The sequence below is a fragment of the Myxine glutinosa genome, chromosome 11, assembly GCF_964187855.1.
Source record: "Myxine glutinosa chromosome 11, kmMyxGlut1.1, whole genome shotgun sequence".
Lineage (NCBI taxonomy): Eukaryota > Metazoa > Chordata > Myxini > Myxiniformes > Myxinidae > Myxine > Myxine glutinosa.
The window spans coordinates 22,436,377-22,456,344 of NC_136271.1; the positions used below are offsets into that span (position 1 = coordinate 22,436,377).

General features: G+C 47.0%; 1 protein-coding gene across 1 annotated transcript in view; it reads left to right on the top strand.

Moving 5' to 3' along the window:
* Positions 1-19,968, top strand: part of LOC137436096 (potassium/sodium hyperpolarization-activated cyclic nucleotide-gated channel 2-like) — a 231,967-nt gene that overhangs the window by 146,911 nt on the left and 65,088 nt on the right. Inside the window, exon 3 of the mRNA XM_068129812.2 lies at positions 13,672-13,833. Within this exon, the coding sequence (XP_067985913.1) occupies positions 13,672-13,833 (162 nt within the window). The remainder of the gene's footprint in view (positions 1-13,671; positions 13,834-19,968) is intronic.

Genomic DNA, 19,968 nt, shown 5'->3' on the forward strand with positions numbered 1-19,968 from the left:
GAAGAGCAAGAGACACCTGCAGGGTTAGGGGTTGTCGAATTTATTTTTATTCCAATGAACAATGGTGACTGCACCGATTGGTGGTGGGGTGGTGCTTTTGATGCTCGGGAAGGGTGCTCTGCACGTTATTAAAGGCCGTCGGCCACAGAGCACTCGTGGGTTGGTGTATCGATGTTGGCAAGCGCGCTCTCTCTATGCATAACATCTGCATGTGTTCCTCCAAAAACAGGTCCTGGATCGTAGTGTAAATAGCAGCGTAGTCTTGTAAATAATGCTCCCTACCGGCTGTATGTGTAGTTTGAGAATTCTTTCCGGATTCGGTTATCCTGTGGGTGTGTTTCTGTGAGGAGAAGGGTGCAACGTCGCAGGGGGACATATTTACTCATTTGTGAATATCTGTAAAACTGTCGCACTCAGGGTAGAGTTAATAGTAGAGGGAACTACATTGCGTGCCACACTAAAGTAGGTAAAAATTTATCGGGTCGGGATGCCCCGAGGGTAGAGAAGGGTGCAATGTTGCGAATATGGAATTTGGCCTCCATATCCGCTTGTAAATATTCCCCTATTTCTCCAATACTCCCCAACTTTCCCCAATCCCCCATTCCCTAGTCCCATTGCATGTAAATAACACTCAGTAGAGCCGACCTTCCCCTTATTCCCCCATTAAATGTCGTGCCCAGGTCCACCGCACCACACGTAGACAACTTTCGGACATCTTGCTAGTTATTCTTAGTCTATGTCAGTTAAGGCCTCGTTTCCATTAATTATGACTCTTCGTTGCACCAGAATGTGATTATATGGCATCAGTAGTGAGTTTAGGACCTTTCCCATACCTCCTTCCATCTTCTTCCCCAACAATTACAACAACAACAGAGGAGATGGCGGCGGCGCGGGGGAGGATGCGTCCTCACACCGGCTCGGCGCTCCACGGGGTTACCAGAGGGGCTGGCTGTCAGCTCCTCGTCAAGGGCGGAGCCTGGTAACCCCCCCGCACCCAATCAGAAGGGCGGACCGATTCCATCTGGGGCGGAGCTAACGAGCCGAGGGCGTGTCACTCCCCGCCGGATATACGTGGCGACTTAGCGGACGTGACGAGAGATGCGCCCCCAGCTGGAGAAAGAGGTACCTGCGAGCGCTGAGTCAGATGCGCCCCGCCTGAGAAAGAACGTTGCCTGCGATCGCTGAGAGAGAAAGACCCGCCTGAGAAAGAACGTCCCCTCCGAGCGCTGTGACCTCCCCGTATCTTTGGACCGGACTGTACCCTGCTTTGAGCCAAGAGTGCACCTTGAGCCATCGATACCCGCTTTCCTGCCATCAACCCCCGTGTGAGTCAGCCTTGTCCCGTTTACCTGTCGTCTGTCCGGGGTTAAGATAAGCCTGTGTCTAAGTGCCCATCTTTTCTGTGCTTTACCTCTAGCCCCTGTAATCTAACCTTTTCCGTACGAATATAATTGAGAATCGAAACATTGGTGTCTGTCATTATAATCCAGCCGGGTGTCTTCTTTTCCTTTATTGATCCAGCGTAGCGCGGCTCCGTCAACGTCGAGTATAATCGGGTAATTTGTGCGGACACGACGGCCATTCCGCTCGGCCCACCTTAACATCAAAGTCGTGTCTGTAACAATATATATATATATATATATACATATGATATTGTTACAGGTCGCGGACAGATGTTATAGACCGAGCGGTGGTGTAAGACCGCGACCTAACAAAACTCACCCGATTCACCCAGAACTTTGGCCGTATCGCACCGTAGCTGCTCAATGAGGGAAAAGACAAAAACGACGCAATGCAAGAGGAAAAGGAATTAAAACGAGAAGACGTACAGACGAGTAATGGGGTTTATTATTTACACACACAAGCAAAAAGGAGCAATCAAGTTTATTTACAACACATAAGACGCAGGTGACACAGTGCAAATACTAGCTTATCTACAGGCTTAACTTATCCCAGGACAGAACAAACAAAAGACACTGACTCACGCGGGGAATTGCAGGAATCGCAGGATGTGGATGGCTGGAGGGAGAGGGAGGTCCAAGGGGGGTCATGCAGCACGATCGGCGCGTTTAGCAGCCGCCGTTCCTTTTCGGCCCTGCTCCAAACCGCCGCCCAGGCCCCAAGCGGCTGCCGGGTGTCGCTGCTGCTCCCGCCTCCACTTGCCTTGCCAGGCCTTGTCCCACTCGTCTGGTCCAAACCCTCCACTCTTTCTTGGTCCCTCACTCTGACCACCGACTCCTCACCGCAACCAACTCTGTGCAACCAACTCTCTGCGCAACCAACCAACTGTCCAACCACCTCCCTTTTTACTTCCGTGCGCGCCTTTTTATAGCGCCTCCGGCGGTTAAGCCGCCGGCGTTCAGGACACGCCCATCGGGGTGCTCACCTCGGCCCTGGTTGGTCGCGCGACCCTCGGGCTCCGCCCTGGATGACGACGGGCGGGCACGCCCCTCCTCCCCTCTGACGAGGTGGAGACACGCCTTTCTTCCCTGACTCGAGCCTCGTGGTCAATGGCGGTTATTGGAGGGGAGGTAATATGGGCAATCGAGGCTCGGCAATGACGAGAGGGGATGTAATATGGGATGGAGATTTTGGGGATGGGAAGGAAAGGGGATCTATTCTCTTTCACTGGTGCAATGGAGTACTTTCAATTAATGGGAGACACAGCCTTATCCTAAAACACAGAATAAGAGATAACTATCGAACATGGATATTCTATGATTGGCTGACGTGTATGCTTGTGGACTATGGGACGCCCTTTTGGTCTTTACACAGCTCCGGAGGCAGGAGGCACAGAATAAACAATAATAATAATCATACAGCACACAATCAAAAAATATATACAGTCCTCATATCCACAACACTGCACCCTCCTCCTCTTAGGCACGTCCCTTTTATTTAGTGTGACACGTAGGTGTAGTTCCCTCTATTTTTAACCTGACCCTGAGTGCGACAGTTTTTAAACATAAATAAATGTGTCCCGCTGCTCCATTGCACCCTGCCTAACAGACTTACGCCCACAGTTAACCGAATTGCGGAATGGTCTTCAAACTATACACTGACGCTATTTTTATTTACAAAACTAACCCAGGACCTGTAATTGTTCTTTCTGGGGGGAGACAGTCTGCTCTGCATCGACGCACCATTAAAAGCACCCAAAAACGCACCCAAGCACCAATCGGTGCAGTCACCATAGTTCATCAGTGTTCCATAAAAATAAACCAACAACCCCTAACCCTGCAGGTGATCTCTTGCTTCTTCGGCTCCCTCTGCTGGTTATTATTATTTGTCTTCCAGATGTTGTCATTCTCTTTTGCTTTGCTTACTGGCGGCCTATTTGCAATAAAGTGTGCCCAATGTGTCCTTCTTATTTATTTTATTTATGGCCCACAGGGCCGACTAGTGTGGTTCACCTGTGGGGCATCGGTGCCCTGTGGCCAAGGTCCGCCAGCAAGATTTCGGGCCCTCATGGCCGGTTCCAGCAGAGGGGCCATGCCCCAACCCATGGGGTCCATAAGTGGTGCTCGGCCACAGGCATGTGGTCCATAATGTGGTGCATCGATGCAGACAGCTGGTTCTGGGAATTTCGGGCGCACAATGGCCGACCCACGCACGCTCCCCTCGGCGCCCAACGGCGCACAGGTCATGTGGGAGACAAAAGAAAGACAATTGAGCGAGGGGTAAGGTCACAAGGGTACACGTCAAAAAGGCAATGCAAGGCGAAATGCGTACGGAGGGCGAAGTGAGAAAGCTCGTCCCTACCGTACGTCACCCCCCTGTTACCTAGCCCACCCTTGCCCTTACCCCATATGTACAAAACCTACACATTACCAATTCGTCACTACTGTCACGTCTTCCCCATATTTCCCCTATACCAAATTCGTCTCCACAATCCCTCTACTTCAAAATTTGCCATCACCAAATTCATCATCAATCCTCATAAGGAGGCAGAGATGGAACATCAAAGCACAATGTCACACCCACGTCATGATGCGTCTCACAATCCAAACATTTGCATCATAAAAATAATTAAACCATGGCATGGTGTGGAGTACCTGTCACCTCAGGTGAGTGGATGCAGATGGTGCGAGGAGACTTCATCCTAACTACTTTCTAAATGACATTAACACACTTTACACTACCCGGGGTCTTTCCCTGCCAATCCATTGGCCAACTTACACTATGGGTTCTAATAACCAATTCCCATTGATCAAACTGTGGTGCTTTTCAATTTGGGTCTCACTCCCCCGATTCATCTCCCGGTGCCCTCGCACAATTTCTGGGCCGCGACATGTAACTCTCCCAGCAGGTCTACCCACCTGCACACCCCCACCACTGCAGTTGCCTCCGAGCTTACCTGCTCCCTGCCCTAACCTAACTACCTGGGGAAGGCCCTCTGGCGCTCTCCCCACTCGGTGCCCTCTCTGGCACTGGGCTACCCGGGTCCGTCCTCCGGATCCTCGGGCCCCACTGACACTAACGGCTCCCAGAGCCCACCTGCGGCCTCACCTGGCCGACATCCTCACAGTGGTGGAGTGCCCAAACCAACTACACATACTAACAGGCTACACGCCCAGCCATTTCCACAACACTAATGCACCCATCCAAATACCATTCTGTCACCCGCACCACAGATGCCAATTTCCAACCACAATTTACCTGTACCCTCTACCTAACACTTACACTACCCGCCCCGGGTATCCGTGATGGGGGTCCACTCTTCCCCCATTCACACCTTCGCACCATCCACTCCACTCCACAATTTCCACCATTCTCACTCCACGACCATCCATTCCAATACTCCAGATATTCCACACTACCATTTATTCCACACAGCCACATACACCTGTTGTTGCACACCTGTGCCCTCACACCTGGTGCCACCTGCACCCTCCTTTCTTCCTGGACCATTTGGTCAACACCACACGCAATCACCACTACTCCCTCATACACTGCTCCACACACCTGTTCAGTTGCACACCTGTGCAATCACACCTGTTCCATTCTCACCTGTTCAATCCTCACACACACGGCATCATCTCAGCTAACTTCTCCCCTCTGAAACTTGCGGTTCCCAGTCGTCCCTTTAAACTATTGCGCTCCCACGTCATTATAATCCACACTAATCTACCTGCGTCCCCACTACAGGTATCAGTCACTAACTAAACTTAACGTTACCTAATGTCAATCTCTTCTAGATCCCTATCATTATCCAAGCCCTCCCTGGCTCGGTTGTCATAGCCACCCCATAAACTATTGCGCATTTGCCCCCACGTCTGTGAGGGATGGTGGATTTGCCATCCCACCACATCGGGGGTCTCTCCACTATCAATTTTGTTCGTCCAAATTCCAACCAATTCGAAAATTTTCCATTTACTGCCAATTCTATTCACTTTTCTAAATTTCTGATCAAAACACTATCACTATCACGATCACCATCATCACAGTCCGCTATATCCTAGCCTCGGTGCGTCATGACATCATTAAACTCGGCTTCGTAAAGCCGAGCAATGAATTTGGGTGGTTTGGTTGCCTGCAGGTTGAATCCGTCCGGCTTTCGGTTCAAGGGAGGTGGTTTGGTTGGACCGAGGCTCCACGCACCATCTCGGCGTGGCACCTTGCGGTCCCGGGCCCGATGGCTCAATCTCCCCCGGTCGGAACCCCGTCCCCACGAGGGGGCACCGTTCCGCCTCCTCCCACTCGCCCTTGAACCGGACCGGTCGCCTCGCCCGACAAAGCCCGGACTCGACCGTGCGGGGCGGGGCCAAGCTCGAATCGGCAACGACGCTTCGAAGAGAAGCGACGCAGCATCGATCCGCGCCGGGCCTCGCACCCAACCAAGCACCGCTCGCACCGAGTGCTCGCATCGGCTATCCGTCGCTCTAACCACTAAACCGGTCACCGTCGGTGCTTTACTTGCATGCTTACAAGCATACGCTACCCCTTTCACCCTCACAAAACCTGGCGTTCCAACTTCCAACGCCGTCCGTACATTCCACCAACGCTCTCTCTGTTACACACCACACCTCTTGCGCACACTTCGGTCCACACCTCTCCTCCGTTACGTCCTCCGTAACACTCACCATGGGCGTGCACTCCGTATTGCTCTCACTCCCTGTGTCACACCCCGTACACACCGACGTGCATTCTCGCTCGCACTCGGTTTCACTCCCACACTTTATAACACACCCACTCGCCGACGCACACTTTTTTCTCCCACGCGTGCCATTTCCACTCACACGGGACCCTTCACCAACGCCCGGGTGCTTCCTCGATCCCAAGCGCGCGAAAATTCTTTTGTCGCTAAACATCCTCCTGCAAAATCTACCCGCACAATATACAGCACGACTCACCTGGGGGATCCTTTTCTCCACGCGAACCTGCAAACTTCCATTCGGGTTAGCGAGTACAGCATCAGGATGTGCATTTAGACTTTGAGCAATTTCCATTCCTTCCTCCGATTGTTGCTCTTTTAACTTTAAGTCCCCGGTCTCTCCAATTTCAACTATACCCATAATTTCTTTGTTCACCTCGACGACCGTTGGCTTTAATAAAATTCCCTCTACCTCATCGGTCGCCGGCTTTTTCAAACCCCGTGTCGCGATTTCTACCCCCGTCATTGTACCCGTGCTTTCCTCCGCTTCGCTCAACCAGCGCTTTTCGACCCGCTTTACCTCCTCGTGCACCCGTGGGACCTGCTCGCCCAACCTGCGGTCTCTGTCCCTCTGCTCCCTTTCCTCCCAATCGGCCCCCATCCTATCCATTTTTGCATTCATTTCGGCCATGAAGGCTTGCATTTGGGCCACCGTTGGTAGTACAAAGGGTACTGTCACGATTTGTTGCAACAAAAGGTTCAAATCCAACGGCGGCGCTGCTACGGTCGCGGGCGTGGGCGCCGTGGCCATGTGCGAGGCGCCATTTTGCGCGTCTGATACCCCCTCAACCACATTGCCATTTTTCTCCTCCCTTTCCTCCACATACATTTCCCCGAGGTCCTGGGTCGATTCCACCCCGTCTATCTCTCCCACCGGCATCCCGTCGCCTTGAACAGCCATGGCGCGATTTCAAAATTCGGGTTTTGCTTTAAAAAAACAAATTTCGGCAGCTCGTAATTTTGACCAAAAATTTTTTTTCTAGATGTTTTAAAAATTTGGTTCGGGACCCGAATTCCACTCCCAGACACCAATTGTTACAGGTTGCGGACAGATGTTATAGACCGAGCGGTGGTGTAAGACCGCGACCTAACAAAACTCACCCGATTCACCCAGAACTTTGGCCGTATCGCACCGTAGCTGCTCAATGAGGGAAAAGACAAAAACGACACAATGCAAGAGGAAAAGGAATTAAAACGAGAAGACGTACAGAGTAATGGGGTTTATTATTTACACACACAAGCAAAAAGGAGCAATCAAGTTTATTTACAACACATAAGACGCAGGTGACACAGTGCAAATACTAGCTTATCTACAGGCTTAACTTATCCCAGGACAGAACAAACAAAAGACACTGACTCACGCGGGGAATTGCAGGAATCGCAGGATGTGGATGGCTGGAGGGAGAGGGAGGTCCAAGGGGGGTCATGCAGCACGATCGGCGCGTTTAGCAGCCGCCGTTCCTTTTCGGCCCTGCTCCAAACCGCCGCCCAGGCCCCAAGCGGCTGCCGGGTGTCGCTGCTGCTCCCGCCTCCACTTGCCTTGCCAGGCCTTGTCCCACTCGTCTGGTCCAAACCCTCCACTCTTTCTTGGTCCCTCACTCTGACCACCGACTCCTCACCGCAACCAACTCTGTGCAACCAACTCTCTGCGCAACCAACCAACTGTCCAACCACCTCCCTTTTTACTTCCGTGCGCGCCTTTTTATAGCGCCTCCGGCGGTTAAGCCGCCGGCGTTCAGGACACGCCCATCGGGGTGCTCACCTCGGCCCTGGTTGGTCGCGCGACCCTCGGGCTCCGCCCTGGATGACGACGGGCGGGCACGCCCCTCCTCCCCTCTGACGAGGTGGAGACACGCCTTTCTTCCCTGACTCGAGCCTCGTGGTCAATGGCGGTTATTGGAGGGGAGGTAATATGGGCAATCGAGGCTCGGCAATGACGAGAGGGGATGTAATATGGGATGGAGATTTTGGGGATGGGAAGGAAAGGGGATCTATTCTCTTTCACTGGTGCAATGGAGTACTTTCAATTAATGGGAGACACAGCCTTATCCTAAAACACAGAATAAGAGATAACTATCGAACATGGATATTCTATGATTGGCTGACGTGTATGCTTGTGGACTATGGGATGCCCTTTTGGTCTTTACACAGCTCCGGAGGCAGGAGGCACAGAATAAACAATAATAATAATCATACAGCACACAATCAAAAAAAATATACAGTCCTCATATCCACAACAATATATATGTAACCTAACCTGGTGTTGGCTTAGCAGTTAGGGTGCTGGCTTGCAATCCTAGGATCCTGCGTTTGTAATCCCAGTCGCTCACTGAATTAACACCAGGGGGGATGACTCAGCCTGTCATCCTTCGGAGGTCCACAAATTGAGTACCAGTTCACTGGTAATTCCATGTGTGTCGCAAGAGGCGACCAACAGGGTTGGTGGCAGGAAGGGCATCCGGCCATAAAACATTGCTTCAAAAAGGGGGCCACGGTGCCCAAAAAAGGCCAACCCCTGGTCTGCGGGGAAAAATGGCCTCTAAAGGTGGTATATCTATATATATTTAACCTCTAGTAATGTTGCAGTCACAACAAAGGGATTAGTGTTACAATTAGATTTACTATAATAATAATAACGTTACGTTATTATTACGAAAATTCTATTATTTTAAAAAAACCGAGGTGAATTTCTTTCTTCCGCTTTTACACCGCTTCGATCCATCAACTTTTCATTCACGACATTGGGATTAAAGTGTTATGGTTATATTTTATATTTAATTTTATTATTATTACAAAAACGATAATACTGAAACGATACCACTGTATTAAGAAACCTGGGTTTAATTTGTCCGAAGCGGACGGTGAGTCATAACGCCGAAGGGCTATACGTACTGGAAGAGCCATAACGCCGATGCTTTCGATATTTGATGGTCATTTTAACAATGGTTTTTTTGTGTTTCACACTGAATGAAAAGCGTAAAGGTAGCATGGTGATTGTGATATATGACAGGTTCGACGATATGTTCATCATGAACGGCATATAAATCAAAATGGCGGTGCATGGAGAGTCAGCTGCATCACCGCCGTAATGACATCAGATGTAATCACATCACCCTGTCATGTGACCTGTGACCAGATCCTCAGCTCTGATTGGTATACGTTTGAGGGGACACACACACATACATACATACATACATACATGCAACTCGTACATACATACAGACGGACAAACACTGTTCTAGACGGCTCTGCCCAATGGGCTACGCCGTAAAAACAGATATGTCAGAATGTTCTCCAATAGCAGCTTTCTTTCCCAATGTTCCTTCATCTCTAACACGCGGTTTAACATCCGACGGGGTTGTTCGACCTTTTTGAGACCGTCCAAGGGGAATTGTATCTTGATCTTCTGCAGACCTCATTGGTGCTAAGTGAAAATAATACACTTTTGTGGACATCATGCTCATGCAACAGGATGGAGCACCTGCCGAATCTCACTATGGGCGAGAGGTTCTTTCGACGTCTTTAACGTCTTATCGGCAGACGGGGAGCAATGGAGTGGCCAGCAGGATCACCCGATTATTCATCAATTGACTCTTCTGCTGGGGTTACTAAAAGATGGAGTTTGTCAAACTAAACCATCTAACGTGATTGACAGTCATAATCGAATAACCACTCAACTTTGTCTGATTACCAAAGACCATTGTATTCGTATTTGCAGATCTGTCTGGTACCAGGAATGTGCTATTACTCCCACGCACACGAAGCGAAAAATGGGGTTAAGCAATTAGTTTACTTCTGTCTATCTGTCCGTGTGTCTACAAATGCCAGCTTATGATTGAGGAATAACTTAATTTAATCGAATCGCTGTAGTTTGACAGTAATTTGGCTCGAAATTCATCCCGATCCACATGTGGAGAGATGCGAGATTATTATTTTTTTTACTCAGTCTGGCTGCCTGGCAGTCAAACAAAATTGAAAATCATTCCAAACAGGAAACTTACTTTTTTTAGCAACGTCATAAAAGACACAAACAACAGGCAGGAATAATTAATGCAACGTGTTAGATAGGGTGGTGTAATAGATGCTGCGTCAATGGCGGTGAAACCGCACTAAATTCCAGAATGAATTCATTTCTGCGACTTTTACAATCTTTATTTTATTTGTAATTGAATTATGCACTTGAACGCTGTAGAACACAATTCGCCTTCTTTCCACTTTCAAAACTCTTATTTAGCAGTACTTGGACATGTTAAATGGGATGATGTATAAGACTGCCTCAATAGCGCTACACTTCTGGAATTTAAAAAATGATATTTCAAATCATTATTCTATTTAAATTGAGGTGTATAATCAACACTGCGTGGTGTAACGTGTTCTATGAACTCCCTAGTTACCCTCGCCAGAGGAGAGGGTATTGCATTTGAGTCCGTTTGTCTGTTTGTCTGTTTGTCTGTGTTTGTTTGTCCGCAAAGAATAAATATGATTTTCTCTGCAACCGTTGGTTCGATTGACAGGAAATTTTCACCATAGGTGCAACTCCACCTGTATAATTATTTTATGATAATTATGACGTCATAGGTCACGTGGTTCGGCCGCCATATTTGAAAAACCCAAAAAATTTCCACCTCTATATCTCTGAAAGCACTGCATAGAAAAAATTGAGACATGGCACATGGTAAAGAGCTCTCCATGTGGAATAACACATGTTAATGATGATGTCGTAGGTGCTCCATTATGACGTCATAATTCAACAAATACAAAACGTCATCCTATCAAGATGAAATTTATTGAGCATCATCTAGGGATAAATTGGTGGAGAAAAAGAAATAACGGTCATTGGTCACGTGGTTTGGCTGCCATATTTGTTTTAACACAAACGCCTTAAAAAAAACCACTGAAAACATTTCCTGGCGAGGGTCTGCAATCTCTGATTGCTCTTTCTTGTTAGACTTGCATATCATCTAAAGTGCATGTTTATTTGTATATTTCTTTATACAAGAGAGATGCTCATGAAAGAGCAAGGTTAAATTGCCAGTGGGTTAGCAGGGCAGCAATTGGTCACAACCAGCAAGGAAATAATTGAACGGGAAAGGAAGGAAGAGCAGGGGAGGAAACTGAAATCAGAAAGGAAGTGTTGGGTTTGGAAGGGTTAATTGGGGGTAATAAAGATCATTGGTCAGTATGGGGGATGACATGAGGATCAATGGCCAGCACTGCTTGCTTGAAGCTATGGAGTGGAGTATGAATTTGTATTTTATTCAGGGTGCCGGTGATAATTTGCCTCCTCTTCGCAACGGACACCTGAGATCTTTACCCCCAACATCTAATGTCAGCAGACAGGATGCCCGGTTTAACGTCCGACCAAGGGACGTACACAATATATTGATGCCTCGCCCTGCTTGTGAAACACCAGGAGGGCAGTTTTACCCCTGGGTCGAGATTCAAATCCATGCTAGCCATGCCCTCAGAGATGAGTGTGCATACCTGAAGGGCAGGGGTAGTCAATTTTTGGAAACGTCCAAATTTTTAACTTAACAGGATGCAAGGTCCAGAATGCAGAAAAATGTATACATATATCAGTTGTATGATTTGCCATCGGAAAATACAGACTATATGCATGCAAAACAAGGCCCTACTCTCAAATGACGTTTTATTTACACAAAATTTTAAATATTATCTCGGTCCATTGAAAAGTGTCTGGTGGTCCGGATTCAGACCGCGGTCCGCCTATTGACTACCGCAGCTGTAGGATCTAGGCTACGGCCCCCATTTGTATCAGAGTTTAAAGGGGCCCACGGTACATGTTTATATACAGTTACGAATTGTCATGAATCAAATGCATGCTATTGTAACCAAGATCTTTGTTTTAAGAGATTTTCACAAATTCATCCAAGTTTCACTTTCTCTTTCCTCATTCAGTAACCATCAATTTTTTTATACTCGCTCTTAAACGATGCGTAAATCGAGTATTCTTAGTCTGCAGTTGTGAGTGGAGAGAGAAAATAAAAGCTTCTTCATACGATTGTGAATTATGACAGACATTAATTAGTGCAAGCACTCCTTGGGTTTGAGGGTTTATTACAGACTTTAATCTGGACACTTCTAACCCCAAGCTGCGTGTAATTGTAAGCATTTCCATTGGGCAATGCATGAACATCGATTTCCGTTGGAAAATTGAAATATATCGTGTTTTAAATATAGGGTGTTTTTTTGGGGGTTTTTTTTAACAAACATTCTAGTTCTTTTTATAATGCATAGAATTTCCACTGGTGTTCTCAACATTTCTTGCTGTATTTTTGGTATCACTGCCCTCCCCTAATCCTCTGATGGGAGACTCCATGCATTCCCCATAACTCCAGACACACACATACACATGCACACACACACACATATACAAACACACACACACACACACACACACACACACACACATACATACATACATACACACACACAATCACACATACATACATACATACACACACACACACACACATACACACACACATACACACACACACATACATACACACACACACACGCACATACACAAACACACACACACACACACATACATACGCACACACACACACATACACATGCACATACATACACATACACACACACACATACATACATACACACACACACATACATACACACACGCACACATACATACACACACGCGCACACAAACACACACACACACACACACACACATACATACACACATACACACATACACATACATACACACACACACACACACAAACACACACACACAAACACACACATACATACACACACACACATACACACACATACACACACAGACATATACACACACATACATACACACACACACACACACACACATACACACACACACACGCACACAAACACACACACACATACATACACACATACACATACACACATACACACACACACACATACATACACACACACATACACACACATACACACACAGACATATACACACACATACACACACAGACATATACACACACATACACACACACACACACACATACATACATATACACACACATACACATACATACATACACACACATACACACACATACACACAGACCTACACGCACATACATACACATACATACACACATATACACACACACATACACACACATACACACACATACACAGACCTACACACACATACATACATACACACACACACACACATACACACACATACACACAGACATACACACACATACACACACATACACACACATACACACACATACACACACACACACACACACACACACACACACACACCCCTTTGTTATAATATCTGGACTTTTCACATTCAGGTCACGAGCGATTTTACGGTTTTTTTTCCTTCAAAGTATCCTTGTCATCATACGCACAATGTTCCCACTTCCTTCTATTTTCCTCAACTTCCATGACTTTTCTGTCACGTGATGCCTTCTTGATTTGCTGCCCTCATGTGTTCATTCCTGCAGATTTTCCATATGACTTATGACCTCGCCAGTGCCGTCATGCGTATATTCAACCTCATTGGCATGATGCTGTTACTTTGTCATTGGGATGGCTGCCTCCAGTTCCTGGTTCCCATGCTGCAAGATTATCCAGCAGATTGCTGGGTCTCCATCAATGGGATGCAGGTATATAAAAGGAAAAGGCCTTTGATGATAAATTTAGTCCATTGATTAAAATCGACATTGTTTGTGTGCATTTGATGGATTGTTTTCCATGAATTCATTTTAATCAAATGGCACTGTAATCGCATGCCAAAACCACATCGATGGACATAATTGTGACTCGCAAGAGTTTGTTTTACTTGGGATTAAATATTCCCCATGGGATGGTGCAGGAGTGCAACTTGCACTTTGGGCTGCCTAGTCTGGGTTGGATTGTTGACCGACTATTTTTACCATCTTTAGAGGTCATTTTTCCCCGCAGAGTGGGGGTTCGCCTTTTTCGGGCACCGTGGTCCCCTTTTTGTCCCCCGTCGCACCGCGGAGCGAAAGGGGGACGATGGTTTTCCCCTCCGTCCGTGTGTGCGTGCATGCGTCCGTGTGTGCGTGCATGCGTCCGTGCGTGCGAACGTGCGTGCGTCCGTGCGTGCGTGCGTAAGCGAAGGACCGAATTCTAATTTGGTGTGTGGGTGCAACCCACGTCAAAATCCAAGATGGCCGCTGCCATGTATGTTTGAACCTTGTGAGCGGAACATCTTGAAAAATAAGCGAAGTACCAACTTCTAATCTGGTGGGTGGGTGTATCTCGGCATAAGGAAGAACGCTATTGAAAATTGGGTCGCCACGTCAAAATCCAAGATGGCCGCCACCATATATATGTCTGAACCTTGTGAGCGAAATATCTTGAAAAATAAACGAACGACTAACTTCTACTAGTACCCGACTGCAAAACCGCAATGAGCCGGCGAAGCCAAAGCCTCTTGCCACTATTTTACCCATCACGATGGCATCAGTAGGTTAAGTAGTTGATAGTAGGTCGGTGTAGGTACCGTACCTGGTAAGACTTGGTAAAAGACAAGAGCAGACAGTCCTCCCCAATACCTACATACAATAAATGTCACAAGAAGCTTAAGGAAGTAACTATACGATGTGCTAGCTTAAGGCCTATTTTAAGAAATTTTAACTGGGCTTAACATACGTTTTCACAGTATGTGTGTCGTCTTCTAACTTCAGTCGCTGTCAGGACTGGTTCTCTCCGGGCACTGCGGCTTCCTCCACCAGAAGAAGTTAGCTTGCAGTAAGATCAGTGCCGACAGATCAGACGATAGCGCCGTTGCAACGGCAATGAGTGACTGTCGTTAATCAAACCGAGCTTTCTTTCTTTATGTAAACCGCTTATACCGTATTTCTGGCCGTGAAAAACTATCCCCTACAGCTGCGAGATTTCTAAAAAATAATTCTTCGTCAATTTTAGAATATTTGACGCCGTTTTCAGCGTCCGAAACGCATAATAAGCTTTTTAAAAAAACTTTTCAAATGCTCGAATCTCATTGGTTCCGGTGTTTGGTGACTTTTCGTTGAAGATAACCAGGCCCGTGCGGGCCGAGGTTGGTCTTAAAGTATTTTAATTACAAATTAGAGGTGCATTAGATTGTGAATCAAAGAAAGACGGGTGAAACAAACTCCTATTGAACTTTTTCGCAATTGTTTTATACAAACTTCCGCATCCGGTCGATGGCGGCCTCCATTGCGTGATTTGGTTTTAGAAATATTTTTTCAAATGCTCGAATCTCATTGGTTCCGGTGTTTGGTGATGCTTTTCGTTGAAGATAACCAGGCCCGTGCGGGCCGAGGTTGGTCTTAAAATATTTTAATAATAAATTGGAGGTGCATAAGATTGTGAATCAAACAAAGACGGGTGAAAGAAACTCCTATTGAACGTTTTTCAATTTGTTATGCATACTTCCGCATCCGCAAGATGGCGGCCTCCATTGAGCTTCGGAATTCTCAAGCCAAGGCATAATCTGGTTTTCGACATAATACGTACGCGTTTATTAACAACACCGGCTTCGCCGGCTATAATCTGGTGTGTGGGTGTATCGACGCATAAGGAATAACGCTATTGAAAATTGGGTCACCACATCAAAATCCAAGATGGCCGCCTTGCGTCTTCCACTTTGTCAACTCGCATCACTTCAACGACGGGGGACCTAGGTGTAACGCTTGTTTGAAGCAATGTTTTATGGTCCGGATGCCCTTCCTGCCGCCAACCCTGTTAGTCGCCTCTTGCGACACACAGGGAATTACCAGTGAACTGGTACTCAATTTGCGGACCTCTGAAGGATGACAGGCTGAGTCAACCCCCCTGGTGTTAATTCAACGATTGACCGGGATTCAAACCCAGGATCCTAGGATCCCAAGCCGGCACCCTAACCGCTAAGCCAACACCAAGCTTGTTGACCGACTATGAACTATCGTATTTGTGCTCCGCAGGCAGTGGAATTGCATCATTGGTTGTTGCACTGAATCATCGTATGTATGTTATGCTCTGGGGATTCATATACTAACAGCTGGTGCATGCTAAAGACCCCAGGGAGTCTTTCGTTTAGAATAGATGATTGTTTCCAGCACTCTCTCCAATTTCCAAAATCCAGTCCAACAGCCATTCACTCATGAGGATAACTGTGGATGCACCCAAGGATTATTTTTAATCCAATACTGTATTACAGGGCTTTACTTCCTGGCTTTACTGAATGTGTTTATTGGCAGGTTCGACAACACCACCTGCTTTTGCTTATATTATTTGGTAATACGTCATATGTGGTAGTCGCCTTTTGCTTAAAGAAAAACTAAACAAACTTTAGGATATTGATTGTGATATTTTCTGTGATGAATCTTTCCCTTCACACCTTTTGCAATTATACTTGCAATATTGAGGCTCATGGATGAGTGAGGTGACAGAGAGTGTGAATTGACAATTGGACAGCAGGGTAACAGTTGGACACAATAAGCAAGAGAATTCTTTGTTTGTATGCAGCACAAGGCTTCGTGGCAGCGTCATTGGCTGAGGGATCAATAGGGGTTGTTGTTGTTGTTGTTGTTGTTTTTGTATAGCCCCAAACAGTTATTTCGAACAAGCTCGCAGCATGGAGACAGCCGATCGATCTCGAAGGAGCGACCCAGAGATCCCCCACATCTAGGATTGTGTACACCCACCCTCACAGAGAGAGAGAGAGAGAGAGAGAGAGAGAGAGAGAGAGAGAGAGAGAGAGAGAGAGAGAGAGAGAGAGAGAGAGAGAGAGAGAGAGAGAGAGAAGAGAAAGAGAAAGAGAAAGAGAAAGACTTTTTGACTTTTGAAGTCCTTTTATTATCAAAATAATACAAAAAAATGTATTTATATCTTTACACCAATCATAAATACATGAAAAAGCAATGAAACGAAAAGGTTACAGAAGTATCACGGCACACAATTTGCCAAAATAAAACATTAACTTTATACAACCTACAAAAATATTACCAGTTGGTTCTCACGAACCTCACACAACCCTTCATGACACCAAGTATTGGTGAATTCATCAAGATTGTTTGCATCCTTATAGAAACAAAACTCTAGTTTAAGTCTTGCTGACACGAGGGCATTGAAAAACAACATTACATTGCATTCCCCGGCAGGTTTACCGTTCAATTTCTCCCTTCTTGAGAGATATATTGCCAGCTTGGCTGTTGCGACAAGAAACCTCATTAACATATTTTCCTTGCTTGACTTGGCATTAAAGCCGAAAATAAAAGAACGCAACGAGAAAACAACCTTCATTCTGTGTGCCACAAGATTAAACCACCGAAACAAAGGAACCAATCTACACAATTAATGAAGGCGTGGAACACATCCTCCGTACATATGCAGAATGGGCAACGTGTGGATGTAGGAGAGAAATGGTTGATTAACTTATTGGAGGGGACTATCCAGTGGATCAGTCTCCATTGGAGATCACCAGATCTTTTACTTATGAGCTTGCTATACATGGAGTTCCATACAGGTTCAGAGGGGGGTCCCACAGGCAACAGTCTCTTCCACCGGATTACTCCATTTAGCGGCGTAACCCCCAGCAGTAACTTGACACATGACTTGTATAGCTCTTTACTGCTAGTCTCTTGAAAGGGGCTTAACCCCATGCTAACCAGGGGTAAGTCTTCCAACTTGAAGTGCACCAGTAACCCAGGAAAAACCCACTCATCGTGCAATGGTTCGAGCTCGTGGGACCAGCATACTCTCAGCCGTACCCCTATTCGTATCGCCTCTCTCAACACTTTTGCAGTCACTCTTTCGGACCGAATTCCTGCTAGCTCGGCTACTTCTCGAGCTGATTTCCACCCGCAACCTGAAACTTGCCGGAGGTGCCATACTATTTAATTTGGAGATTCTTAGGAAAGTCATTAATTTACATTTAAATAATATTATTGTGCTTAAGATAGACATTCTTCTTCCCCTTCTCTTCCCTTTATAAGGGTTGAAGTCCAATGGCATCAAGCTTCTGCCCTGACTTGACCATGATACTCCTCCACTCCCCTCTGTCCTCCACCAACTCTCTCCACTCTCCAACCACCCCCACCTTACTGATATCCCTCATCACACAATCCTCACATCTCAACTGAGGTCCACCTCTTTTCCTCCTACCTTGCTCTCTCAACCTATCTGCTCTCTTTGCCATTCTCTCTTCCCCCATCCGCACCAAGTGTCCAGCCCATCTCCGCCACCATTACACCAATCTCCCCGTCAAGCTCATCTGCACACCAATCTTCTACCTCAGTTCACCCATCCTCCTTCTCTCCACCCTCTTCACTCTCGCAATCTGCCTGACCCAATTTTTCTCACAAACCTGCAGCCTCTGTTGTTTTCTCGCTGTCAGTGCGACCGTCTCCAGACCATAAAGGTAGGCCAGTATTACAGAAGACATCACAACCTTCCCTTTCAATGTCCTTGAAATCTTTCTGTCTGCCATTATACCCTCCACCCTCCTCCACTCATTCACACCCACCTTTTTCCTCCTCCGCACCTTTGCCTCCAACTTACCATCTGTCATGTATGCAGTGCAAATATTCACCGTTGTATCCCTACACCGGGACCGGGTTGTATCCCTACGCGAGACTCTCGGATGGCGCTGCTGTGAATCGGGCCTTGATCGGCAGAGTGAATAAACGCGTACGACAATTGATCGCAGTTTGTCGAGATACTTTACATGGCGACGAGGATAAACATCAAGACCATGACTTCTTTCGGCCATATCGATGAATTCGACCCTCATGAGGGGGATTTTGACACGTATTCTGAGCGGTTGTCTTTCTACTTCGAGGCGAACGGCATCGCGACCGAAGGCCGGATGAAGGCCGTCTTCCTGTCCGTTTGCGGAGGTGAGACGTTCACACTTGTTAAAAACCTGATTCGGCCTCGGACAATCCAGGAGCTCACGTATGCAGAGCTCAAGGCCGCTTTGAAGGAACATTGCAACCCATCTCCTTCAGTCATCCTGTGTCGGTTTAATTTTTACATGTGCAGACAGCAGCAAGGTCAGTCGATCGCAGACTTCATTGCACACCTCAAAAAACTGTCACATCTGTGTGAGTTTGGGGACACGATCGATGACATGCTTCGTGATTTGCTGGTGGTTGGCATGTCCGATGACCGCACTCGTAGACGCCTGCTTGCTGAGAGAAGACTGACGTTCCAAAATGCCAGAGACACCGCCATTTCCATGGAAAGTGCTGAACGCAACGCTACAAGCATCATCGGTGCCACTCGCTCGTCTGGTACCAGCCCTGCTGTGAATCGGTTGGATCATGTTCAGCCAAAACGTTGGAACAAGGCTCCTCGTCAGAAGCCAGTGCAGTCTCAAACCCACAACAACTGTTTTCGGTGCAACGGAAAGCACCCTCCGGAGACGTGTCGGTTCAAAGATGCCACCTGCCATTTCTGTTCGAAAACTGGCCATATTGCTCCAGCTTGCATCACTCGCAAATCGGGAAAAGGAAAAGCTGCTGACAAGATTCATCAGTTTATCGGTTCGGAGGAACCCGAGCTTGACCAGGTGAGCTCTGTTTCCGACAACTCAGAATCGTATGACCTGCTTCATATTGATTCTCACCATAGGCGGGACCCTCTTCTTGCCAATGTTGTCGTCAACAATCGACCATTGCAAATGGAGGTCGACACTGGTGCGGCCGTCTCGCTCATCAGCCATGCTGTTTTCACAAACCTGTGGAGTGATGCTGACCGACCCCATCTCAAACCTACTACCTATGGACTCTCCACCTATACAGGTGAGA